The sequence below is a fragment of the Micromesistius poutassou genome (genome assembly GCF_964030765.1).
Source record: "Micromesistius poutassou genome assembly, chromosome: 2".
Taxonomy (NCBI): Eukaryota; Metazoa; Chordata; class Actinopteri; order Gadiformes; family Gadidae; genus Micromesistius; species Micromesistius poutassou.
The window spans coordinates 15445664-15472839 of NC_140272.1; the positions used below are offsets into that span (position 1 = coordinate 15445664).

The 27176-nt window shown below is 42.2% G+C and overlaps 1 protein-coding gene across 2 annotated transcripts; it reads right to left on the bottom strand.

The window, feature by feature from the left end:
- Positions 1-2130: 2130 nt before the first annotated feature.
- LOC311339257 (guanine nucleotide-binding protein G(s) subunit alpha-like) lies at positions 2131-26559 on the bottom strand. Of its 2 annotated transcripts, XM_084464633.1 has the most exons (13): positions 25203-26559; positions 23582-23654; positions 22488-22542; positions 22095-22214; positions 21879-21905; positions 16515-16612; positions 4953-5007; positions 4589-4662; positions 4219-4277; positions 3921-4041; positions 3468-3598; positions 3177-3244; positions 2131-2601 (listed from the first exon to the last, which is right to left on the bottom strand). In XM_084464633.1, exons 1-13 carry the CDS (start codon positions 25339-25341, stop codon positions 2455-2457), a joined length of 1167 nt encoding a protein of 388 aa, XP_084320759.1. In that variant the 5' UTR covers positions 25342-26559; the 3' UTR covers positions 2131-2454. The 2 variants fall into 2 exon arrangements, with proteins under 2 accessions (XP_084320759.1, XP_084320760.1); XM_084464634.1 differs by lacking the exon at positions 21879-21905.
- Positions 26560-27176: the final 617 nt, after the last annotated feature.

The window sequence follows — 27176 nt, forward strand, 5'->3', positions numbered from 1 at the left end:
GCAGATGTGGAAAAATAAAAACAAGGGAACCCCAGGATATATCCAAAGGGCGATAGATACTAGTGTACAGTGTGTGTGTGTGTGTGTGTGCGTATATAATCTGAAATATATATACTTTATATATATAAGATTGTGTTAGGGCTTGAATGTGGCGTACCCTGATTATCTTTTCGTCAATCTGGTTTAACAAAGAAAAACAAATGACACGAAGGTACAGACTTCTTTTCCAAACCTCCTCGCCAAGTCCTGTCGTATAAATCAACGGAGGATGAACGCAAAATATCATAATCAACCAACAAACAAAAAAGTAGTGGGAAATAAAAACTATAGCAACAGACATCAGACCCTCCTAAACAGCCCCCCTTGGCCCACCCAAACCCTAGGGGGGGGGGGGTCAGCTTGGTTGTACAGCGCAGTGAAACATAACTTACATATTAGCTCTTTGTTGTCGTCATTATTTTTTTCTTCATTTTTTTTTTTTTTTTTTTACACATACACTCGTGATCAAGGCACAGGGATCTTCTACACGTTATTTTTTTCTTCAATAAAGTTGTACAAAATAATACATTTTACAGTCTGTACAAGAATAATAAGTCCAGCAGTAAAATATAAAGACAGACATGTTCAAAGCCCGGACTGGGATGGGATCAGGAAGGGTGAGGAGCAAGACAAGGGGGGGGGCGGAGTGTGGAGGTGGCCAAAGCGTGTGAGGTGAGAGTGTGTGTGTGTGTGTGTGTGTGTGTCCCATCTTTTTTACATCATGCCTCAAACGATGTTTATTTTTTCACCCTCCATCGTCATTAAAGAAGAGTCGGGGTGTGTTGGGGGGTCAACCAAAATCAGAATCATTTTGGAAGTCGTTTGGACTGTTTGTGAACCAGTCGTTCATCAAACCATACGGTTGTTTCAAAAACTCGATAAATATTTGGATCAATCAATTTGCAGAGGCTAGAACTAAATATATACACATATCTCAGGAGGAGTTTCCCTCTTGGATGGTTTTCTGAGGATTAAATGGCGTCCTCTGATTGGCCTTTATTCCAGATGGCTAAGAAGACACCATCCTTCTCTTGGTTACACAGTGATTTACAGAAAAGTAGTACTATGGCAATGAGTGACTCCATGAACAACAGTGTTCTAATCATGTTTTGGTAAAAAAAAGAAAGAAAAAGAAGAAAGAAGATAAAATGAATGGATTAATTATTTCATGTTAAGTTTGTTTAATAGCGGCAGGGAAGGAAGAGGACAGGGCGGAGTCAAGGCTGTGTGTGTGTGGGAATGAGTGTGTGTGTTTGTGTGTTTTTGTTTGTGTGTGTGTGTGTGGGGGGGGGGGTGGTCCTTAAGCTTAAATGGTGTGCAAGGGCAGATCGCACACACTGTGTACACCAACACACAACATGGGGGGAGGAAACAAAACTGTTAAATAAATGTTGAATTGTGTTATTACAGGAATATATCATATTTATATATACATATTTATATACAGACATATAAATATATATATATATGTATATAGCTTGGATTTTTTTTGCACTGCATGAAGTTCACTGGTATGCATGGAGTTATGTATTGAATGTTTTTGTTTTGTTTTCTCGTGGACTTTTGCCCCCCAAAGAGCTGGTCTTGCACTTGTTGGTCAGCTGGTCCACTTCTTGAACCAAGACCAGAACCGTCTCACAACCCTCCTCCCCCTCCCCTAGAGTCTGCCTTACCCCCACTAAGCCATCTGAATATGTTGTCCATTGCCCCCCCCCAGCCATTCCAATGGGTGAAAGGGACCTCTTCGTTGTGTTCAGTGTCCCACATAAAATAAACTCACAAAAAAAAGAGTCCAGAGTTAGCTTGCACGATGCATCAATGAAAATAGTACGTCTTGATTCTAACTATGTGTGTGTGTTTGTGTGTTTTACTTTTGTGTGTTGTCTATAACGTGATACAATGAAACCTTGATCTCTGGTTACATTTTAACTCAGATGAAAGTCTTTGTGTGTGTGTGTGTGTGTGTGTGTGTGTGTGTTTATCTATCTGTGTATGACAGAGTTAGAGAGCTAAAAGGATCCATCTTCTCTCCATTGGAAAACAATTTTCCAGTCTCATTCTTCCAGGAGGTCAGGGCAAGGTTCTGGGGGGCTGGGAGTTGGGGGGGGGGGGGGGGGGGGGGGTCTCGGCAGAGTCAAGCAGTCTGGCCTTGTGGCGCTGTGTCGCAGTGGCCCGCTGACGCGCGCGTCTTCAAAGTAATATCCTGCACGGCTGTGGATGCACGTGGTCTGGTCTTCACCAGCCGCCCCGCCGCCCTGGGACATGTGGACAGGTCGTTTGGTCAGTTTGGTGGGTGGGGTTATAGGTCAGTGGGGACGGTAGTTCGGGGGAGGGGCGGGCGGGGGGGGGAGGGGTAGGGAAGGCGGGGGGGGCGGGTGGTGTTGGTGTCTTTTCGTTATCGTCCCAGCGGTCCGATCACAAGAGCTCGTACTGCCGCAGGTGCATGCGCTGGATGATGTCCCGGCAGTCGCTGAAGACGCGGCGGATGTTCTCCGTGTCCACGGCGCACGTGAAGTGGGGGTAGCAGTAGTGGCGGCCGTCCCCGCTCGCCGTGCTGATCCTCTGCAGGGGGGGCACAGAGGGCGGGGGTTATTGAAAAGTGAACGGGAAAAGATCAAAACTACGACCGGTTTTAGATCGCCTGAGTATTTCAGAAGAGTAAAGGAATATTCTTGAAAGGTTTAAAACGACTCAAATGATAAACAGTTATGTATTGTTTTGAGACAAGGCACCCAGAGTGCGAATGTAGCGAGCAGTAGATTCCTCTTCCTTAGTATAAGACCCAAGTCTATTTTGGATGCAAAACCTTCTAAAACATTATTTCACGTCCGTCCCGACACGGCCTTGTGTTTAACATTTTGTTATCTATTTGTTATTAAACACATTATGCCATTATTTGAATGCATTGAATTTCCAAGGAAGTTCATTGGAAAATAATCATTTTTATAGCGCAGTGAATGCTTGAATCCAATATTCGATTGCTATTTTGTTGATGTTGGTTTTATCTATTTAACTGGGGTGAATAAATAAAACAAAGGCAAGGTAAAAGGCTGAGGGATAGCGTTAAGGGTTAGGTTTCGGGTTAGGGGATAGGGTGAGGGTTAGGGCAGTAACATTGTATTTTAAATGGCGCGTACCAGAAACTCGTCCCGGATGAAGTACTTTGCTCTTGTGACACGAGGATCCTCTCCTTGTTCTGGTATTGCTGTTGAGAGTACAGATCATTAGTACTTCCTAACTGTATGTCTCGTAGTGAAGAGCAACTAGTAACATTGACTGGCTGTTGCGCAAGTCAAGTTAACGTATCCAATTTAAACAGACTAAAACCAGAGTACCATCAGAAGAACGAAGAAGAAGGAAAAGATGATGAAGATGAAGAAGAAGAAGAAGAAGAAGAAGAAGAAGAAGAAGAAGAAAAAATTAATTACCATCATCCGGTGTAGTGTAGCGTTCAAACTCAAAGAAATAATCTTCGATTTTTGATTTCCCTGCTAGAACCTTCTCTGCTAGCAGATCCTGTTTGTTCAAGAAGAGGATAACTGAAATGGTCCGTAGCCACCTGGGAAGAGAGCGAAGACAACATTTATCAATTTGATGACCCCATGCATAAGGTCAATCTACTGTCGCTTGAACCTCCTATAATTATGACGTGTTCTACAGCCTATCCATGGATGCAGCTTTAATGAATAATAATATTCATATGGTGCTGTCTGGAAAATCATGGGAAACTCCTTATTTCTAACCACACATAAAATCACGAATAAAAGCATGCTGTGAAAAAGGCTAATGTCACAAGAAAGTCGTGCTGCACACGGACAGGTTCCGTGTGCGGCAATGTCACACCAGGAAGCAGGAGTATACTTGTCTTCTAAACAACGTACCTATTGTTCCAGATGTTCTTGAAGAGATTGAGGGCCTCTTGCAGCCTGTTTGTATGATTGTCTTCTCTGATCACCATGTTGTAACTGCTACTGGCCACCACAAAGATAATGGCCGTCACATCTGTATCTCACAGACACACCGACACACACAGACACACACACAAGGAAATATTTTGTAACCTCCATTGCGAGTGATGGCCTGTTCTTAACATTGACTTTTTAGAAGAAATGAGAAGGTACATGTTGATGTATGGATATAAACATTATCTGTGATGTTCTGGGGCCAACTAGGCCTTACCGTTAAAACACTGGATCCATTTTCGGCGCTCATCCCTCTGCCCTCCCACGTCAAACATGCTGTTGAGCAGAAAACAGGCCGGGAAAAATAAAGTGACAGCACTACACACAATAGAGAATCAGTCATTTAAGAAAATAATGAACATCACACCTGAGATGAATTGGAAAAAAACACATTTTCTAATGAATTACATGTCTTTCTTTCTTCCATATTTTTGAAGAAAACTACAATGCATTAAGATATCTTTACTCATCTCAGTAGGGGAAGAACAAAATCATTATCTATAGTCTTCTGTGTTACAGCTCATCAAACCCTACGTCCCACCAATAAGCAGCGCTAAATCAAAACACAAGTTAAGACGAGAACCCACTGGAAGTTGACTTTGTCTATTTGAAACGTCGTCTCGAAGATCCCAGACGTCAGCACTCGGCATCTCAGTAAGTCCTGAAGGAGAAGGAGAGAAAAGGGGGTATTGAGAGGTGCAAACACTATGGGGGATTCACAACATGGGGCTACATGTTGAAAAGGAGGAATAAGCAATATTTATCATACAAATAAATGAATAAATGATGAGAGCTACAGGAAGAGGAGAGGAATAGATAATTAATGTTTAGTTAATTCATTGACTTTAGAACATTAGCCTCTACAATGCTGTGTGTGTGTGTGTGTGTGTGTGTGTGTGTGTGTGTGTGTGTGTTTGTGTTTGTTTGTGTTTGTGTGTGTGGACATCTTACCTGATCAGTTGGTGTATAATCATTTTGACGGACGACATCGATTCGGTCTAAGAAGCTACAAAAGACAAAGAGCAGAAGAAAACGTTATAGAATATCATGGCAAACAACGATGCACATCTGCAGCATTTTTTTAACTTCAAGGCTATTTGTGAGTTAGCTACTTTGTGAGTTAAGCATACAGTATACTCCACATACAATACTAATTAGTCATACATACTTAAAACCTGTAACACCATAGAGGCGACACTGTTGTCAAACCCCCAGTGAAACAACCAAGCAACACAATGTTGTTTTTTCCCCCTTCATCTCAAGTTTTGTTAAAAAACAGTAAATAAAGGTCAACAAATATCAGTTTTATGCAAAAACTGAGAGCCAGACGATGTAAAGAAAACAAATACTCCAATACCTGGACATACATTAATAACTGTACAATAATTGTAAACAGGACAAAAATATTTCACACTTTTGGTTGTCATCTTTAAATTGGATGTCGTCTGAGTTAAATGATTCACTGTGAAAGTCCAACCGCTGTGATATGTACGTCTATACTGCCTACTTTATAATACACTGATAATTCTTCCTTCAAAATAATCAAGTACAAACAGAAATGCACACACACAAACAAAGATAGACAGTTACAATGCAGTCAAAAGAAAGTGAGCAAGATGTAAAAATAAGAACAAGTTCCTTGAATGGCCAGCAGAGGGCGTGTGCTCAGCTGAGCGCGGGAGGAGAGCAGTCTGAGTCACCAGCAGGCAGATTGCTCTGTCAACCCAGAGCAGGCTAGTCAATGAAGCCGCTGTAGTAGTTTATGCGCTATGACGAGGAGGTGTGTGTGTGTGTGTGTGTGTGTGTGTGTGTGTGTGTGTGTGTGTGTGTGTGTATGTGTGTGTGTGTGTGTGTGTGTGTGTGTGTGTGTGTGTGAATGTGTGTGTGTGTGTGTGTGTGTGTGTGTGTGTGTACTTGTAGGTGCATGTGTTTCCTTTTAATAATAATGATAAGAACAATGATCATGTATTTTATTATATTTATTATATTATATTATATAATAAACCTTTCATATTAAAAAGCACAAAGAGCTTATAGTGTTTTTAAATCACAGTTTAGGCCCATGTAAAGATGATGTGCACTGGTGTGTGTGTGTGTGTGTGTGTGTCTGTGTGTGTGCTGCACTATATTCAGTATGCTGCATAATACCTACTTGTGTGAGCTCTATAGTGCATGCTTTGCAAGCACAATGACATTCACCACAAATCAATTATTAAAAATCTAGTAAATCGAGTAAGAAGTTTAAAAACAAGGAACCGAACTAGGGAACAAGAATTTTTTTGAATTGTTCCCACTTCAACAAGAACAACTTACATTGCCTTCGGTGTTTCAAAGCATTAAAAGCTATTGTCATGACCGACGTTTGTGACCGGACATCTGGGAGCTAATTGTCCCAGAGGACTGTGCTCCGAGAGAGGGGCAGAGTACTGCTGCTCACAGTGTGCGGGCCCTTCTGTGGTACACTCCGACAAGGAACCTGTTCACGGGGCCCCCCCTGGGTACACTCCAACACGGACCCTGTGTGGGGCCCCTCCATCACTACACTCCAACAGGGACCCCGTGTGGGGGCCCTCCATCACTACACTCCAACAGGGACCCTGTGTGGGGGCCCTCCCACGCTACACTCCAACATGGACCACGTGTGGGGGCCCTCCCACTCTACACCCCACAGGGACCCCGTTTGCGGGCCCTCCATGGTACGCTCCCACACGGACCCTGTGTGAGGGCCCTTTGGCCTGGACAGCTGGCCTGCTTATGCGGCGCTCTTTTTCTCACACACACACACACCGTTCAGTCCCTCACCGACATACACTGGCGTGCACGCCTGCTACACACAGACTGAAAATACACAGTGGTTTGGAAACATTCAAACCAGTTGTCCTGTCCTTTCAGACACAAATGGCCCCATAGTGTCAGAACAACAGCAGAGTCTCCACGTTGACGTGGGAAAGAGGAATGAGTTAAACAGAGGAGTCCGATGGGGGAGCCATGTTTGCCGGTGCGACTCCAGTCCACTGCCTCACCAGTGCAGGCACCAGCGCAAACATGATGACCAAATAGTGCACGTACAAAATAACATTATCGTATTATTATTGTCAAATGTGAAAAGCCACCTAATTTGTGTCCAGCAAAATCAGTTAAGTATTTATTTAGGACCAATAACACAACTCAACACAAAACAAAAGCCACACTAAGTGACAATTCACTTGTAACCGCTTAAGCTGCTAATGCTAACGACGACGGGATCCAAATCCATCCTAAAAAGGATTTGCTCATCGCCGCTGCGCTGGTAATCTCCCACTTCACATCATTACTCACTAGTCTACCCCGTTTCTGACTAATTGCGTCTGCCTTTTGTTTCTGTACAGTTGCCGGGGAAAGATGCAGGCCGGTCTAGCAGCTGCCTCTGGGGGGAGCGGAGGTATGCAGCCCCCTCTGAGATAACCAGGAATGTGGCAGGTAGGGGTGAAATGTGACAGGGGGGTTGCAGGAAGCCAGCGGCGAACACCAGGAGGAAAGGGGGGAGCAAAGCCCTGGTCAAAAGACCCACTGGACGGAGCAGAGACAGATTTAGACGAGATGAGAAGAGAATGTAACGAAAATAATGTAAAAAGAGGAAGAAGAAAAAAAAAAAGGGAGAGGCAAAGAGAAGATTTGAGGCAGAAATAAAAACAGACACAGAACTTTGGGAAGCATCAGTGCCTTTTTTAACTGTGCCAAAGTAACCCAAGTAAGCTGGTTGGCTAAGCTAAGCCTAACTAAGATACACTATTCTACCCAATCGCAATGCTACCGCATGCTCACCATGCGTGCACACACACACACACACACACACACACACGCACGCACACATACACACACACATGGTTAGCTTGATACATATCCAATGAAATAAACACAGTGTGTGAAACCATTTACAATTAAAAAAACATTTACAATTACTGATTACAAAAATAGAGGGATGCAAATGATTTTGAATTGGGCATATAACGTGAGGGAGCGGTGTATAATAGGTGACATGGCTGCTACCCCAGGGAGCAGAATACAGCTCAGCCTGTGTTTATCTACAACTCTGGTCGGAGGCACCGACAGACCAGAGCACAAATACACTGCTCAATTTTTAGCCACTTTTTCCTATTAATAGCAGAGGTGCCAATAATAACCGTGACTACCGAGTTGAACCAAAGAAATGGCTGGCCCAGTAACAGAACACACAGGACTGTCAAGCATTGCAGGGCAGGGTTATTCTGAGGTAGCAAAGGGCTTGATTCAAAACCTCAAAATACATGCGGAGCCCTCCACTGGTTGTTAAAAATAGCCTCGTATTTATTTAAAGGGTATATACCCTGTGCTTTTAATGTGGGTTTTTTAGGATAATTGTGTTGCGTTTAACCATCTTTGAAGATTATTATAAGGAGTGAAAGGGGAAGTTTGGGTAATAAAATGTTAACTATAGTTAAACACACACACACACACACACACACACACTTATTTGCTAAGCACAAAACTAAATCTATAATCTGTTATATTTATAAGCCAATAGAGGCTGATTGAGATTGGTGAAATAAATTTCCAATCAAAACATTTTGAAGAAACTTTCCACGTACTTCAATACAAGATCTTTTTAAATAAATAAAACATCCCTGTATTTATGGCTATAGAATGGAGGCACTTCAACTTGTAGCTCACCCTGAGAATATCTGGTGTGTTCCCATACAAAGCAACACTTCATTTTGCTCTTTAAAAACTAAACTGAAACAACCAAAAGTCAATGAAACCTACCCCGCCAACCTCTACAACAACAACAACAACAACAACAACTCAGAATATCATGCAAGCTTATCCGAGAGATGTTTTGTTTTAGTCACAGGAAGAAATTCCCCTTCTCCAAGCAATCTGATCAAAATCCGGCCCGCTAGAAGGAGACAAGAGGCTTGGGTGTCACTGAAAGTCCTGTGTCCCGACAAAGCTGTTTGCAAACTTCTTTTGATGCTGCCCTCCTGTTACAGCCTTGCAGGCAACAATGCAATACAATACTAATACTAATGTCCTTATAAGTTTGTAGATTATTTTAGATGTTATGATTGTTGAATTATTATTTTAACAGTTTGTTTAATAAATAACCTCATTTTACAAATTGGACAAATTGTTTAGAATTATGTCATCTGATTAACAGTTTTTAACTTTGATTTGTTGCAAAAAAACTGGCAACTTGAGCAGCAGTTTGCTGTAACAAACTATGCCATATTTACTGAACAAGTTTAAATAATTTCTAATCTTAATTTATAAATAATTGCAGAAGACGCTATACATAATAAAGCAAGTGACAACTTTAATTTGATTTGTTTAACTAACTCAAATAACCTTTGTTGTGAAGTTTGTGCCGTAAAAAATTCTTTCTCCTTAAGTGTTTAAGTAATTTACTCAGTGTGAGAAATACACACAAACAACCCGGCAAAAAAACACCCAAAATATCTGCACATCTTTGTACAGAGCCCAAGCGGATCTACTGATCAACTAGCGACGCTAGCTCATGTCCCACACACACGCGCACGCGATTATGGCCCTCAAAGAAAAGTCTGCAGACGTGACAATTATGTCCCATCTGGCTTGTTTTATTTGAATTAACGATTAACATTTGCTTTTCTTTTATATTATCTGCTTTTATCGTACTTCTTTTGCATCAAATTTCACGTATTGTGTATCGTTCTAACTCATCTCATATTGTCATTTTTCTGTTCACCTTAACCCGGTCAAATTACTCAATCATAAAATATAGCAGTTAAAGTCCTCAAAGAAAAGTTAAGTTGCTTAAAACTGAAATAGGGAATTATTTACCCAAACATTCTTTATGGAGTTGTTATAGTTAAACAACTACATTTTAAATTGTTTTAATCATCAAAACAAAAAACAACAATCCTGCAATCCAGAAAAGATGAAAACAACCTAAATTCCTGTTTTTCTCACAGTAAAATCCCATGATGAAACTGGTTTAAAACAACAACAATAACAACATTCAACAGGGGTCACTGCCTCTATGTATGTAAATGTTTTCGCCTCGCAGTCCTACCAAGCCGACCCTTCACCAGCCGATCCTTGATCAAACACACAGGCCTGCACACAATACACATCCAGCAGCAAGAGAGAGGGAGAGAGAGAGAGGGGGGAGGGAGGGAGAGAGAGAGAGAGAGAGAGAAAGAGAGAGAGAGAGAGAGAGAGAGAGAGAGAGAGAGAGAGAGAGAGAGAGAGAGAGAGAGAGAGGAAAAGAAAAGAGAGAGGAGGCTGTGTCTGACATTACAGCGCTGCTCCAAAAATAGCTCCCTGGCGCCCTGGCCTCCAGCTTGGTTGTCATGGCGACAGAACCACAGGCGCTATAAATAGACAATCAGCTCCAAATCTTGTGTGACTGGAGTGAGGCCAGAGAGAGGGAGAGACAGACAGAGAAAGACTGAAAGAACAGAAGAATGATAGGGAGGGAGGGAGGGAGGGAGGGAGGGAGGGAAGGAGGGAGGGCGGGGGGTGGGGGGAGGAAGGGGGGTGGGGGGAGGGAAGGCGGGAGGGGCGCAAAAGAGAGGGAATAGAAACACAGTGAATAGAGTGGGACAGGATGGTGGACAGGAGAAAGAACGAAATAAATAAAGAAAGACAGAACACGCAACATCTAAATGAGTGAAAGACAGAACGAGAGAAGGAGTTGGCATATTTTCATTTAGGCCAATATACTTTTAGTGAGGAGATCTTTCTTGCATGCACCCGTACATTTCCGAGGGAAATAATCAAGGTGTCCGCTCCATCTGACCTGTGCTCACTTCCCCTCTACCCCAAAACCCATCTCTCTTTCTTTTCATCCCTTGGTATCCTTCTCATGCCTTCGCTCCCTCCCTCCATAGCGATGAGTCAGAGACTCAGTCCCAGACATTTTCTGTCTCTGCAGAAACGCCTGTACATCAAACACACACACAGAGACAGAGAGAGAGAGAGAGAGCGACAGACAGACAGACAAACACAGACAGACAGACAGACAGACAGATATAGATAGGGAGGGTGAGAGAAGTAAGAGTGAAAGAGCAATTGGCATAACTCGAAAGTAAGTGAAAAATGGAGAAGTGAAGAAAAGTGTTACGGTTAGGGTGACTCTAGCGAATGAAACTCAGTATTGTTAAATTAAAATCCCCCGCAACACCAATGAAAATACACACACAGCAAACCAAAAAACAGTTATATAAATATATAGGTGCGTAGTCTAGTATCGAGGCCTAAATTACAAGTTTAGTGGTACGACTGAGGAACTAAAGTAGCCAACACACTCCTCCCCGTATGTGAGGATAAACCAGTTTATAACAACCATCTTGCTCACCAATGCCTCACTTTATAATTACACTGTCTTCTGTAGCAACAAATGGAATTCTCCAATAAATTCAACCCCGCTAATAACAAACTAGTATCAATGGCGACATTCAGGTAAAGGCTACTGTTCCTTGAAGCATACTGTATAGGAACTGTTCACAACAATGGTGATGACTTGCAGTAACACCAACCATGGCACATTGTTAAAACTCATTGGACACATGTCAGTGAGAGGACTACATGTGATTGGCTCAGCATCCCAGCAAAACTCCAGAGACCAATCAGTACATTCGCCTCGGTGCAAGTCAGAACAAAAGTTCAACTTCAAGCAAAAGTTCCACCTTCTTGATCAAGGCCTGCTTGATCAAGGCCCTTTTTCACTTTTTATAGGTCAACAATAAACATCAGCAAACATTTTGCAGATGCCAATACTTAAAAAAAACTTTGGGAAAAAGTTCAGTCAAATTTGTACACAATCGTACGCAAAAATTAGCACATTTTTTCGGGTTAATGAACCAGCCGACGTGACAGGGCCTTCTCACGCAAAACGAACACGCTCATCGTCTCCAAATTACAGCGGGGGGGGAAAAATAGCTACGCTGTTTGGACGTTTTCATGTCCACAGCTGAAGCTGGCCTCACAGTGGAACATGACACGTCCACGCGTCACCAAGGACAAAAAAACATCCTCTGCAAACAGCCGTCAGCGGCCATATAAAGGCACCAGGAAGTGCTGTGTAAAACACCATCAGAAGCGAAAAGCAAACATCACCGTGACGGCACAGTCACGGGCGCCTGCCTCTCGTCAAAGAGCGACAGCACCATGCAATGGTCGCGTCAAACCCATCTCTACCCCGGCCCTCTTCACATGGTAGTACGCAACTGATGATGGAAAAATGGTTGGTGGGGGGGGGGGGGGGGGGGGGGGCGAGATGGGAAAGCGGGACTTTCCTCTTGCTGATTCAAGATGACACGTTCAGCTAATGCTAACAACCCTTATCAATAATGCTAGTTATACATCCTCCTCCCACCCTTCCCCTCCCCAAACCACTTGCTCATTCATTCTCCCTATGCAGCTTGCTTGGTTTAGAAATAGAACCTGCCCCCCCCCCCCCCATTCACACACATAAATCCCACCACCACCCCAACCCCTCGCTCTGTTTCTCCGCTTTCCGTTTACATAAGCACAGAGAGAGAGAGAGAGAGAGAGAGAGAGAGAGAGAGAGAGAGAGAGAGAGAGAGAGAGAGAGAGAGAGAGTTAGAGATGGGGGGGCACTTCCGGACAGGCCACCCAGCTCCAGCAGGATCTGACCCATAACACTGGAGCTGCTGGCTGTGGGAGAGGTGAGCAGGGGGGGAGGTGAGAAGAAGAGGACAATGGGGGAGTGGGAAGGAGAGAGAAAGCGAGAGAGAAAGCGAGAGAGCGAGAGAGAGAGAGAGAGAGAGGACCAAAGGGTACAGTATGGAGGGTGAGGAAGAAGAGGAAGGAGAGCAGAAGGAGAGGAAAAGAGGGAGGATAGGGGACAAAGGACTCACAGACCCGCAATGCAGGGACAGATGTGAGGCCCTTTAGGACTGTATCATTGAAGCACTTGAAGCCCATGCCCACAAAACACGCACGCGAGTGCACATAAAGCACTGGGGCACAGTGCACATGCAAAACCGTCGTAACCCATCCGTGCGAGTGCTAAAACTGGCAAAAGCAGTGCTACCGCAAGACTACCAGCGCCTGGATGGTAGACACCTGGGGGCCAGCCCCGCGAGGAGGACATCCCCGACCCAGATCCGCCTGCATCTGCACCCAGGCAGGGCAGGGCACGGTGTGGCCCGGTGCAGTGTGCCTGCATACTATTTGTATTCATCATCTTTTATTTGCGAGTGGTGTGCTGAAGTATCATTATTGTTCTTTTAATTTTCTCTTCTTTCATTTGCAACTCATTTTCGAGGCTCACTTATTTCGTTTTGACAATTGAGGCTAACCTAGACTAATTAGACTGACGGACATTAGTTCAATCCCAAACTGCATCTTGCATTGGGAAGATTAACTATATATTTATCAGGTCACATATCAGTAACGATCATCAACTTTCAGTCACCCCATGTTGTCTGTTAGGCCTACCAAGTTTCGATATTAGGCCCCAGAACAAACAGCTGTAGTATTTTTCATCTGAGGGGCTACGATGGAAAAGGCTGACATTGTTAAATGGGAGTTAAGGTGGGATATAATAATGAGGGCAACAATGAAATGAACCATTTAACCATTATATAATTCAGGCTGTTGAGAGCAATACTCTGTGTGCATGGCGATACGGCTCGGACACAACAGCGCAAAATTGTATTTAGTATTGGGCCTATATTTTACAATTGTACAATTTGATTGATAATATACTGTATTTGGTATATTTAATATATTGTATCTGACATAGACCCGGCAGAGCACACAGCTAAATGTAATATTGGTTCTATCATGACTGATCTCCACCTCCAGCGAGGCGCTTCTATCAAAAAAGCTGGGTTGGGATGGCGGTCTCACGCGGGTGGGAGATTGCATCTTTAGTCCTTCGAGTCATGTTTCGCACAGTTGGGGTGGATCCATGCAATATATACATACACAAAAACACAGTTTGCATGCAGAAATACTAGTTGCCCACCACAACACAAATCTTTTGCAAGCACATACACATACTTTTTGCGCACAATACAAAACCTAATTTTGAAGGTCTTGCGCACACACGTTCTACTTGTGCACACACGTTCTACTTGTGCACACACGTTCTACTTGTGCACACACGTTCTACTTGTGCACACACGTTCTACTTGTGCACACACATTCTACGTGATAAAAAAAACTCTAGGGGGGAGTATGTTTATATATTGGAAAATATTTGGGCTTGGTAATTATGTCGAGTAGAGTCCCTGCACAGTGGGAACGTTAGTCTACCAACTGATTTGCGGAAATAAGAGGACAGTTCCGTATGACAGACTTCGGCCGCTACAGAGGCCATATTCTCATTATGAATCCATGAGAAAGATCGCCAGCAAGGAGGCCGGCCACGATGTGACCCGTCAGTAACCGGTTTTGATCAAGTAGAGTCGGTACCGGAACAAGACCCCGCGGTCAAGGGAGCCACCGTTTGCGACCGCCGTTTATAACAAGCCCACCAAACCTCCGGTCAAATCTTTAATACACCAAAAAAACGAATGTATATGCTCATCCGTGTCGACATGTTGACACAATATTGTCGCCTATATTCATTTAATCACACGTGTCTCCATATTTATCGAGGGGAAGTGAAATGTATTGCAAAAGTATTTATGCTTTTAGGTTGAATAAGGACGTACATTAAATTGTTCTGAAATTGAATAAATTGAATAAATATAAATTGTACAATATTGTCAAATTCGTCTGATCTTTGTTTAGATCTAAATCAAAGACTCAAAGGGGAGTTGGGTGGGCTTGTTGTATATGACAGCTGTAAAGAAAAGTGGTGGCGAACGATGGTTCCCTTAACCACAGGGTCTTGTCCTATATCGACTGGAGGATTTGCTCATGGATGTACAATCAGAATAAGGTTTCTGTAACATGCGTTCAGTAGGTATTATTATATTATATACCTGCAGAGGGACTACAAAATTACAAAGCCAAAATACTTGGTTTGGAGAAACAAACTCATATTAAGAATATATGAACAACATTATATCATAAAAACAAATAATTCAACTGTCCTCCGGTTATGATGACATGTCTAGCCTTGCTCTCCCCTGTCACCTTGTTCACCCCCCTCCCCCCGCAAAGAGTTTTGCATCTTGTGTGCACAAGTAGAGTGTGTGCAAGAGTTTTATGTCACACGCAAGTAGTACGTCTGAGAGCAATGTGAGTTTTGTGTTTTGTGCAAGAAGTATGTGTGCTTACAATCGTTTTATATTGTGCGTAACAATGTGTATGTGTGCGAGCAGTAGTTTTGTATTGCATGCAAATAGTATGTGTGGGAGTGCTTTATGTGCACGCACAAGCACGTTTTGTGTATGTACCTGTGATTTATGTGTGTGCACTTGCATATTTTGCATGTGCTCAAGTGCTTCATGTGGTTAGGGAAGACCTCACTCTCTCTCCCATTGTGTGTCTTCCTTTTTCACCCTTTCTCATGGTCTGCAACCAGTCTGTAACCAGTCTATCACCGGCCTGTAAGCCCGTCTGACCTCCTCGGTAAACCCAGGAGGTTTGAGGGAAGAGGTAGACCATCCTAATCACATCAGAACAGAGGGCTAAACGATCAAACACCCCCTGCCCCCCCCCCCCCACACACACACACACACACACATGTATTCCCACCATACAGGCATTCTCACATGCATAAACACACATATGGTAACACAGACACACACACACACACACACACACACAGACACACACACAAACACACACAGTTACATGGTGGGTTATCTCTGCTCCAGGACTTATAAAGTGATTAGCATTCCCCATTCATTTCCATACAGGGACACGTTTAAAAGGACCAAATAAAGTGCAGTCTCGGTCTGGAATTACACGTATAGGTCACAATTGGACGAGTAATGATCAACAGAGAGCAGCAGTCACAGACCCAGACTCAGACTCTTGTAACACTCAGGGAAAAGTAGCAACTCTTATCTATAACGATAGCTGCTAATGTGCCCAAAACAGACTCCCGTTATCATGGTCAACTAGCATTGTACCTTCCCAAACCCTAAATCATTTGACCTGTGTACATAAACCAGTGTCTAAAACACCCAAACAACCGATACGCAAGCTGAAGAAGTGTGTGTGTGTGTGTGTGTGTGTGTGTGTGTGTGAGAGAGAGAGAGTGTGTGTTTGTATATACAGCCTACATTAACAAGATAGAAACTGAGTCACATGGAAAAATTGTGATTTCTAATGTGTCTGTGAGAAGTGTGTGTGTGACCGATCCCTGCAACCAACTCTTGTTTTCATCATTCAGCTTGTGTGTGTGTGTTTAAATATATGTGTGTGAGTGTGTGTGTTTAAATATATGTGTGTGAGTGTGTGTGTGTGTGTGTGTGTGTGTGTGATATATATAAGTGTGTGTGTGTGTGTGTGTGTGTGTGTGTGTGTGTGTGTGTGTGGGCTAGTGTTTTGGTGTGTGTGTGTGTGTGTGTGTGCGTGACTTACTACTGTGCACAGTCGATGAGCTGGTACTCATTGGATCTCTCCCAGCACGCACGGACCCCGTTGTCCTCCCAGAGGATCCTGGTGTGTTCGTAGAACTCCTGGAGGGAGAAACCAGAGAGACGGCCAGTCAGAGTTGGGATCAACTTCCAACCCGATGCTCACGGGAAGCAAGGCATTTGAACGGAATACACAAAAAGAACGCACCACAGGCTAATGGGAGGTAACACAGCTTATTAGCAACGTGGTGTGTTGCCATGGAAAGGATTCAATATTGGTGGTCCACACTCCTCGGGGGAATACACCTCGATGCTTGACTTTACCTCACACTCCTGTTGTGCATTCAAGTAGCAATAATGTACACATATTCCAGATTATCAAATCAGCATGTGACATCCAGAGCCAATCATTGATTAAGCTGATGGATCAAAGGACAACGTGAAACCCAGTCACACAATTACCTAGTTCATTCACTGCCTCCAAGTGAATCCTAATCCTGTCAAGAAAAGTAACGATAATATAATCATGTAAAAAACCATTGCATTAGTGCTTGTGGTACCAGTTAAGCATACCATAATTAACATAGCCATGGGGTGATGAGGTCAACACAGGTGGTAGAGTGAATTGAATACAGTTCAGATCAGATCAGATTAGAAAAATGTTTCCATCCATCAAATCTCATAGCAACCAATCTGAACCGCATTTTGTCATCATTACCAGGTCATCTAAGCTGGTAATGCGTGGACACAAGGTAAGTGGACCGCACCTACCAACACATATATGGTATTCGCATATATGGTACGTCTAAATAAAAATGCTTGAATTCATAACACCATACTATTGAGTTGACGAGTTGCATCAAAAATGTAAGAGTTCAGTTTCAGTTCCACCCCACTTTATATCCAAATCAAAAAATGTACCCGGGCAGCAAGTTGAGTGAGTTTTACACACAGTCCAATCAAATCGTGTCACCAGACGTTTAGCCTCAGGCTAAAAACCATTTTACCTTGAAAATATGTCATACAATGGAAGTAAGATATGATCATAATTCCACTGAATGCCGCTTATTTATACATAAATAAAATACAACATCATCCAAACTAAGGGAACCGATAACCAATGAAACTCTTGAAACTTGAGCTGTGCTGCAGGTAGTTCAGCCGGAAGACTGGTATTGACGACATCGTCAGTATTACCCGCTCCTGCGTCACATGTACAGACGCAACCTCTCTAAATTAGCCCAGAGTGAGATAGGGGCAATAGGCGGGGTTGCTATGGAAGTTTCTATGCGCGTGTGTGTGTGCGTGTGTGTGTGTGTGTGTGTGGTGGAGGAGGAGGAGGAGGAGGGGAGGGTTGTTATTAATGTAGTGGTGTTGATGGTGGCCATAGGTGGGGTCGAAGGAGCGGGAAGGGGTAAGGGAACGGGAGGGGGTGGGGGGGTGGGGGGGGGGGGGGTTTGCACTGGAGTCTGCCGTCTGCAGTGTGGAGACGAGAGGATCTTTTTTGGAGTGGTCTATTGAGAGAGGAGCAGCAGATGAGTGGACCCTGATAGAGACGGGAAACAGAGGAGCGGTTCATTGAGTTCACCAGAGAAACGCAGAGCTTTGTACTGACACAAGGCTTGGCTGTCACTACTCTGGCCGATCGCTTCCCTTTGGTCTCCACTTGGTCCCACAGAATGCGTTTATAGACACAAATAACCCATTGTCGACCGTAAGGCTCAAGCCATGTAAAAACGAATATACTGTATACTCTGCATAGGGTTGTGTTTTTTTTTTCTCTTATTTTAAAGAGCATGCCTTTGCCATGAGTGTCTTGCTACTGCACACATACCGCGTTATTTAAAGTTTGGCAAACCGGTCCTACTCCATAAATAGGATGGTAGATAGATTAGTATTGCGAATGGAATCACGAAACCAGATTCTAAACTCGTTTTTGTGTCCTTTAACAAGGAGGTACTTATAAGTTGGATACAAATTATTTAATCTCTCTCATTTAGCTCCAAGTGTTTGTCAAAACAAAATGGTTTCATTACTACAACACACACCAATATCCAAAATTAACCATCAAACAGGGTGCATATTCTTTCTTATGCATGACATTTCTATATTAGTCTGAGTCTCTAGGCCTGAAATGATGGGCTATATCCTCAAACTACACGTGAACAATTCCATAAAGGAAATTTGTTCATTTTGGAATTATTTGGTTTACAAGGTTAGCATTCAATTTCATGAATATTCAGTCTGGTTTTAGAGGAATTCAAGATTCCTCCCGTGCCTGTTGTATAAATCATAATAACCCATCATAAATAAAATACCCCCAGTAACAAAACTTGTAATCATATCAATAACAACTATGGAGTATAAATAGTAATAGTACTAAAAATACTATTAATAAGGCTGCTGCTTGTTTTACTCCTACTACTACTACTACTACTACTACTACTACTACTACTACTACTACTACTACTACTATCCCTACTACTGCTTTTACTAATAATAATAATAATAATGCTAGTACGATAGCCAAATCAAATGTGAAACTATGCGCGCCAGGGACAGTGTTATTTGTATGTGTTCGCCTCCCTCTCTATGGAAGGCAGACGGTGAACCAGTCCAACGGGTTTCCAGGGTGGCCTTTGGCCAGAGGCAGGGAGCCGGTAGAGAAACAACATTGGGAGATTTAAGAGAGGGCAAGGCAATCCAATAACAATCACAAAATACACAATTAATTAGTTTGATTAACTAATTATTATTAAGGCCTATCCACATGAAGGAAGCAGTCAATGGAAGATATACATTTATGCTTCTGGGAATCTTTTTTTTTAGCTCCGCTAAAGTTACCAACATTGCATTGGTGTGCTGGTATCTCTTTTGAAAACGATAGGTTGCATTTACTTTCACAACAATTTAGCAAGTTGAAATAACCATTTTGACAAATACAATTATCAAGTAATTGTGAATAAAAAATAATTTCTTGAGCCTTGATGACAACAGAAGAGGCTGAGACGTTGAAAGCATTAAGCCAAGGGTCAGAATGAGACAGGCCTGCATATAGAAACTTGCCATGACGTAACAATGACAATATCAGGAGAGGCTTTTGCTTACACACAAAATACACATAGTATTCACACTGCAAACTTTACTAACCCATCAAAGGTTCCACACAGAGAGAATAGCCCTTGAGACCAACAGACCAGGTGAAGATGTAATGTTGAAGATTTACCACTTTTGTATACTCCTACTTTCTCTATGAAGCAACTATATACATCCCATTACTTTTGGATTATTTTGAGGCACACTGATAGGCTAATAGGCCATATTGATTGGTAATATGTGGCGATTAGTCCTCAATTGTAGTGTGTTTGACTGTGCCATGATATTTCGACACACACTTTATTGTTTGCTTGGAAGGTTAAGGTTGGACATTTCATTCCATGGACACTATGCATAAATGCATAGCTTGTGTAAGGAAAAGCACCATCTAGAGCTAGCTAGTCAAAGAACAGTGCATGGCAGGAGTGGGACTGGAGAAGTACTATTAACTTGAGATACCCAACAACAAGGCCAAACTTAAGTTGACGTTTGTCGTAGAAGCTTCATTTACTTTAAAATTGAACACTGAACACTGCAGACACTGCAGAAGAAGTGTGCATTGCTAAACATTACATGCATTGCTATAAAACTCCACTCTAGTTGCAAGCAACTTTTGATAAAGACAATCCGTCTTCAAAAGCATGCGGCACAAACCAACTCAGACCTCCCCGGCCAGCTATCGAACTTCCAATTAGCACATAGCATTGTATATCTTGAGCACCGGAATGGGGATACTGTAAAAGTGTTATCCTAAAAGACAGAGCATTTGATATAAAAAATGCAATTAAAAAAAAAGGGAAAGCCTATCACCTGCATATGGCAACATAGTTCTGTATTTTAGAATGACCTGATAGGAAGCATGTAATGCCACTGAAGTTTTCAGTACTTATTTTTCTCAAAGCAAAGAAATTAAATACACATGAAGCTTCATCCTCATTGACAGTCACACACATATCCCAAAGTGAAAATGTCAACGGTGACAATCTCTGCAACTGACATCCCTTTAGCCTAGCAGCCTTCAACTAATGGTAGTGGTTGAATTCAACTTAAAGCTGCTGTAGGTACGATTTGAGATTTCTTAAGAGAAAGAGCAGAAAGGAGCAGGAGGGAGAGAGGTTTCGAAAATATACAACAACTCCTTCCCAACATTTCTCTGCCATTAAGAAGTTTTCCATTCACGCACCTGTTGGGAAAAAATTATAAGAAGTGTTCGCACATGTGATTGACCAATCAGGGAAGAGAAGAGATATGCCAGAAATGAGCGAGAGCTGTGTAAAATCGAAATGATCAGGCAGGTGCACAGTCAACCAGAATAGATATTCCTCTCAGAAACTATTCACTCATTATTAGCGATAACAAAAGGCCATGGCATTGCTTATACGAATTACACCCAGATTATAGCTCTGAAATCTTACCTACAGCACATTTAAATGTTTACAACCAAGACGACAAACATTCCAGAGTTCAATCTTTGTTTTTTCTTCCTGAGATAAAAGGAAAGGGCCTCAGAGCAGGAAGGCTTTCTTTGGAACTGAGCCGCATAAATATCAAATACAATTATATAATATGGTTAAGAAATGCCCCTGACCATAAGGTCATTGGTTGGGCACATGAAGTAATCCTACAAATTAAATTCTTGAAATTCTTTCAGGAAGACATTCTACAGCATTTGGTAAGGATATGAACCAACGTAAAATGCTGCACAACTCGAGTTGCAACTTTAATACAAAGCAATAAAAACAAACTCCTATACATTCACTTCATCAACCGACATAAAACCTATGCAGGTGACTTAAGAAGTGCAGTTCTGTACCGACTTCCTGGTGCGTGCCAGTAAGCCATGGGGGAATGCCTCAGTGGGGAATGCCTCCAAGTATCTATTGTTTCAACAGGACAGGTCCCAGTGGAGCCATTTAGGGTCATTACACACAATCAACATTAATAGGTGGTGTGAATCTCTCAGGTGAGATCCCTGATTCAATCACCAGCCTCCCAAGAGAGAACACACCTCCTAATGTACTCCCCCCAGCCAGCCAATAAGCCAAACCGCCGTCCATAGCCACTGATTGGCAAACGTGAGTCCTCTGTTTCACCTCTAGAGTGCTATTCCATACTCTCCCGTCTGATTCATCCAATGCCGTATTTAACCTAAATTAGCGGCCACTTCAAAAAGTACACAAGCACAGATAAAGGCTTCTACGACTATTTCTCAGTCCTAACAGTGGGGTAATCCATGTAAGGAAGACGGGCCTCCGCTAATGGGGAATATTACCTTGGTAACCTGACGGCTTTCTGGGACCTGCAGATGAGAGAACACAACAGGGTTTGTTGGGACAACATGGGGCCTAGCAAGACACGGGCGGAGGCCAGCCGCTGTTGCTGCTCCGCTGCTTAAGGCTCCAAGGCCCTCACCAAAGAATGAAAGACAACAACACACGCCTGCTCCTCCAGCCGCCTTTTATCAGAATAACGTTAGCTGGAAACTTACCGAGGGAAATTCGTAGTCCTTCCTGTTCATTAAATTTGTGACGTATTTTATCCGGGACTGGTTTGCTGGACATGCTAACTGGCATGGTGGCGTTAGTGTGCTCATGGCAGCCACGATTGTCTAGAAAGAGAAGAGAAAGTATCAACATCTTAAACCCAACTTCTTCAATTGCAGTTGTGTTGTATGCACAGCTCCATTTGTGGATATTCAACTGAAGGAAGCTTCATTTCAAATTAGAAAAGACGTCTACTTGGCAACCCCGGTCCATTGCAGTATGATACAGGCTATAGGCCGAGTTGTGCATTGTGTTAACCTTTGTCAAAAATCTGTAAGGCCTAAATACGTATGTCCTATGATTTCCTGCAGAAAATGCAGAAGAAATCTGAAACTTACCTCTATAGCTTCTTTGATGTTGTTTTTAATGTCATTAATTTTCTGTTTTTTCTCTCTGTCAAGAACAAAATGTTTTAGGTTAGAGATTTGTTGTTGAAATAAACAATGAAAAAGTGTGCAGGTAGCCTTTTCTGAAGCAGCGAAGTTATTCAAAGTAATGTGCATAGCACAAATATTACATTTGACCATTTTGGCGTTTGCTGACACAAAAAGGTACAATGTACAATAACATCCTTGCCATGATTTATTCTGTGTTTCAATATTGACACATGTGTCATACTCCTCCTGTGTACAGGGGAATATTTTGTTCAGTGGATGTCGGGTTAGAATTCTCCACATCTGAGTCAATCACTTATAATCAGGCTCCGTGAAAAACACTTTACTCTTTTAAACTCTGCCCACCTCCAAACTAAACAATCCTCCTCTCTTCCTCTCCCCTAGTCCACTCATTCATTCCAGTTGAGTATTGTGTAGAACACAACTCCACAGTGGGATCTCTGTATTTTTGTCTTTTTAACGTCTATTCTGCATGGCCCCATAAATGATGAGCATGTGATAACGATTGTACCCCCAAAAAATGATGAGGGAACAAATGATTAAGAATGAAAATAGAATGTGGTTTTGTTCATTACATCTTGTTAGAGATGCGTATTGGAAATTTTGCATTAAAGCAACATCTGGAAATATTTTTTAGCCATTATTCTGAAACTTCTGAGGCAACATCTTTCTGAAAATACAGATAGAAAAGCCATGCCCTAAACTCATCCAAGCATAAGCCTGGTTAATTGTTAAATTCCCAAATATACTCAGAAAGATATTTTAAGGTTTCAAACAACTTTATGATATATATATATCATAAAGTTGTTAAAAAGTTGTTAAAAATATATACTATATCATAAAGTTGTATATATAACTGTAACATGAACTTTTAAGTACCTTAAGTACCTTTTTTGTACTATACTGAAAGTACTAAAATATGTACTATAAACCCTTATTAAAGTGTGCGTTTATTCAATGATTGACAAAGAGGAGAAAAATAAACGTTTGTAGTTCTCAAATGTTTCAGTAAATCAATAAAAAAATGAAACACTTACTCTGCATTGAAGCCGTTTACATGCAATATTCGCATCTGTTTGACTATCGTGCTCTTCCCGGATTCACCAGCCCCTGGAGGAAGAGAAGAAAGCAGGAAATTAGTTCAAAATGGACAAAACTCCAGTCGCAGCCCAGCAGCTGCAATACTATGGACCTCTGTCCAACATGGAAATCTGACAAAGACTAAAAATAAAAGATGACATAGAAAGAAAATGATAAGATACTTAAATCTGTTGTCCCTCAACTAAGTTTATACCTGGATCAGGCCCAACCTAACTATCGAACGATGACCTTTAGAGAAAGTTAGATACTAAAATAAAGTATGTTGAAACGTACAATATCCAACTGTTCAAATGTTCAAAGGACGTTATTCTCAAATCCTGGGTTAAATATCAGGATTAGATTTTCAACAAGTGGAACAGTTGACCTCATTTATATATATATATAGATATGACCATTTAGCATTTTTTGTGGTGAGTAAGTCAACAAAACCAAGCTAAACCAAACAGATAATAAAACAAGGAAAGTTGTAACCATCAAGCTCGTTCTTGTTTGTAAGCCTTTGTCACATATGAGGCACGTAGTTTGATAAAGCAGAACGAAAGAGTGATGGTTTCTATATGAGTGTTCCTCCCAGCCAGAAAAGGCAAACAATAATATATATTACAATTTCGATTTTAAAAGTCTGAAAAAAAGTTTAAGACAAGCTCAAACTATTCATATAATTACAAAAAACTGTGACAAAAAAAATGTGATCCTCTTAAATGAACTCTTAACGACATGACTACACAGACACTTATGGCTACATAGACATGTGTAGCATCTTTGAAGAGCTGCAGGGATGTCAGACCATGTATTACTTTTGAGGGGACACACAGGTTCCGTAGACTAAAGCTATCTGATTTGCTAACATTAGTGCTCTTATTACAATACTAACCCTGGCCAATAGTAGGGTATGTAAATAGATCCACAAAAATGTATAAAATCTTGTCAAAATACATAAGATATGGGGTCTGGTTTAGATAAATTAGTAAACTATGGTAGAATATTTCAAGAAATAGATTTAATATCAAACATCACATAAACCTACATCACAGACTCTTGACATTGACCCCAGGACACAGTGAATGGTAAGGAGATCGAAAGAGAGTCGTTGTATTATATTTGTTATTAGTGGTGGGATAGGCCTAGTTCACTTGTGCACTGTTCCACATGTTCTGCCACTAATGGGCTTTCTAATTTTCGTGACACTTAAAAGGCCACAATAAGATCCAGATGTACTGTCCTTATAATGTCAAATAATCATAATAATATAATAATTAAAGATATAAGTTGTTAATGAACACAATAATAGGGAGCATATGAATGTATAAAGGCTATATGTAAAAGGTGGAATTTAAATAACACATTAAAATACAAACTTTGACCAAAGCCTAGTATGAGTTAACAAGCACACAGCATGTGTCCCTTAGTGTTGGTGACAAGTCTCTAAACAGGTAATGTAAGGTTAGCCCAGACATTTCAATACATCAGCTGTACATGTGAATGCAATGTAAGCCCAAAAAACAAACGAAACAGTGGACAGACTGAACACGTATGATGATATCGTACAGAACCTACCTAACAGTAGCAGCCGGTGAGTTGCTCGGTATATCTGCTTGTCTTTTTGTAGCTGTTTCTCTATCTTTTTGTTGGCTTCCCTCTGTGCCTTCTCCTCATTTCGTTGGTCTTCGGTCTTGCTATTGCCAAGACACCCCATCTTCCCCAACCCCCCAAAAAACACACCAATAAAGGTTTAATAGACTATATCAACAACTCTAGATTCCTAAATCGGCCCGAGAGAGGAACACCTGTCTCAACAGGGGTGACATTTATGTCGCCAGATGCCAACTAAACCAGTGTAACCAGTGTGTGGGCCTAGTAGTGGATGAGAGGGAGTCCCCCGGTTGTGGAGACCACCGATTCAATGAGCGCTAATGTATCTCCAGCTAGCCTCCGCGCGAGCCGAGCACTGGCGCCAATGACGACACCCGCCCTCGCGCACGTTTGATTCCTCTCGTTTTCACTGTAATTCCGCAATGAAGTCATCCAGATGAACCACGTGAATACGAAGGTGGAAAAATCTCCGCGGGGCGATGTACACCAAGGGTTTGGCGTCGGGGTTCCCACGACGTGTTTCTGCGAGGCTGAGATTCAACACTGACTTTTTTTTTTTTAGCAAACGTCTCCTAGGGAGCCCATCTTCGGCTCAACTCGCACCGCCGTTCAGTTCGAGCCCCTCTCGCGTCGATCCCGAGGTTCAACCTTTCCAAATGTTCCGTTTCGACTGAGCAAGACAAGCCAGACACATGGGAGGGTTGGTGAAATTAAAAAATATGTATTCCCACTAAAATGTCGGCATGCGATGCATCAGGCAATTCTGATCTTCTTTCTATACCCCCGACGTCTTTGGACCTGTCACATCGTAGCCATTCCGGAGTCACCTTTACCAAATAATCACTTTTTTTAGTGCCCTGCTATCAATGTGTTTCCTCCGGTGCTGCTGTTGAGGTTTGACCAGACCCAAAAAGGCCCTTCTCCGTCTTTTTCTTTTTTGGTTGTCGCTGTATTTTTGTATTAGTACTCCTCAGATCCGAAGGCTTCTCGGAAAGAACAAAGCTTGTGTTTTGGTTGTCCTTGAATATAATGTTATATCCCCCGGTCACTCATAGTCATGGAAATCCTCCGTAATGTTGGCGGTTCGCGCAGGTACAGCCTACTGTCAAGTCTCTCAGCGTTGTGTATTCCTTTTGAATTCGTATGGCAGGCTAGATATGGTTACATGTGTAGATATAGGAACATACCGCAGGTTACAATCCCTCATCCAACGATGACAGTTGTTTCACCATGAAAAGGCCTGATCTACCCTTGAACAGATGGGAACACAGTCGTTTCTTTCTCCTATTTTTCTGGATTTTTTTCGCTTTTTCTTTGAGAATTGCACATTGAGAGAGATAGCGCTGGAGAGGTGGGGTGGGGCCAGCAGCTCTCACGGAACCCTGGGAACGAAGCAGGCGCCCGTCACGTGATCGCCGTGTCGCTGCCATATAGAAGTCAGAAGGCGCCCTCTTTGTAGGAAAAAAGTATCAGAAAATGATGCTCGAATAGTTAATGTCTTGGTGATCGTATTGCAATGCATATACAAACTACATATTTGGGTTTCTATTACGCTTATTGGGTCTGTTAGCCTAAAGGAAGACACATTTTGCACTGTTGGTAGATCATAACAGCAAACAAGTTTATAGTAATTTACCGACCAGAGACATCATGATTGTTTGGTCTGCTGGATGACAACTGGAAAATGTAGTGTTCACGTCTGAATAACATTTCATAATAAACTGACTAACAATGTCAAAACGTTTCAAACCGTACCCACCATACTTGGAAATTTAGGCTTACCTAATGTATCCAGACCAAGTAGGCAAAATAGTTTGGCTTCTGATATTACCTTCTTATCTGTGTCTTTTCGCTCTGTGCTTACAATGGATGATATGAACATCAAAGGGATGTTTATTTTAACTGGCAGGAGATTTTAAAGCAGCGTATCCTCTCAAA

What these genes read in the sequence shown, in the direction of transcription:
- LOC311339257 (XM_084464633.1), bottom strand. Translation starts at nt 25,341, where the DNA reads ATGGGGTGTCTTGGCAATAGCAAGACCGAAGACCAACGAAATGAGGAG. An exon ending in ATGGATCCAGTGTTTTAACG is followed by an intron (nt 4,042 to 4,218) that starts GTAAGGCCTAGT and finishes TGTGAGATACAG; the next exon opens with ATGTGACGGCCATTATCTTT. An exon ending in TCATCCGGGACGAGTTTCTG is followed by an intron (nt 2,602 to 3,176) that starts GTACGCGCCATT and finishes CCCCCCCTGCAG; the next exon opens with AGGATCAGCACGGCGAGCGG.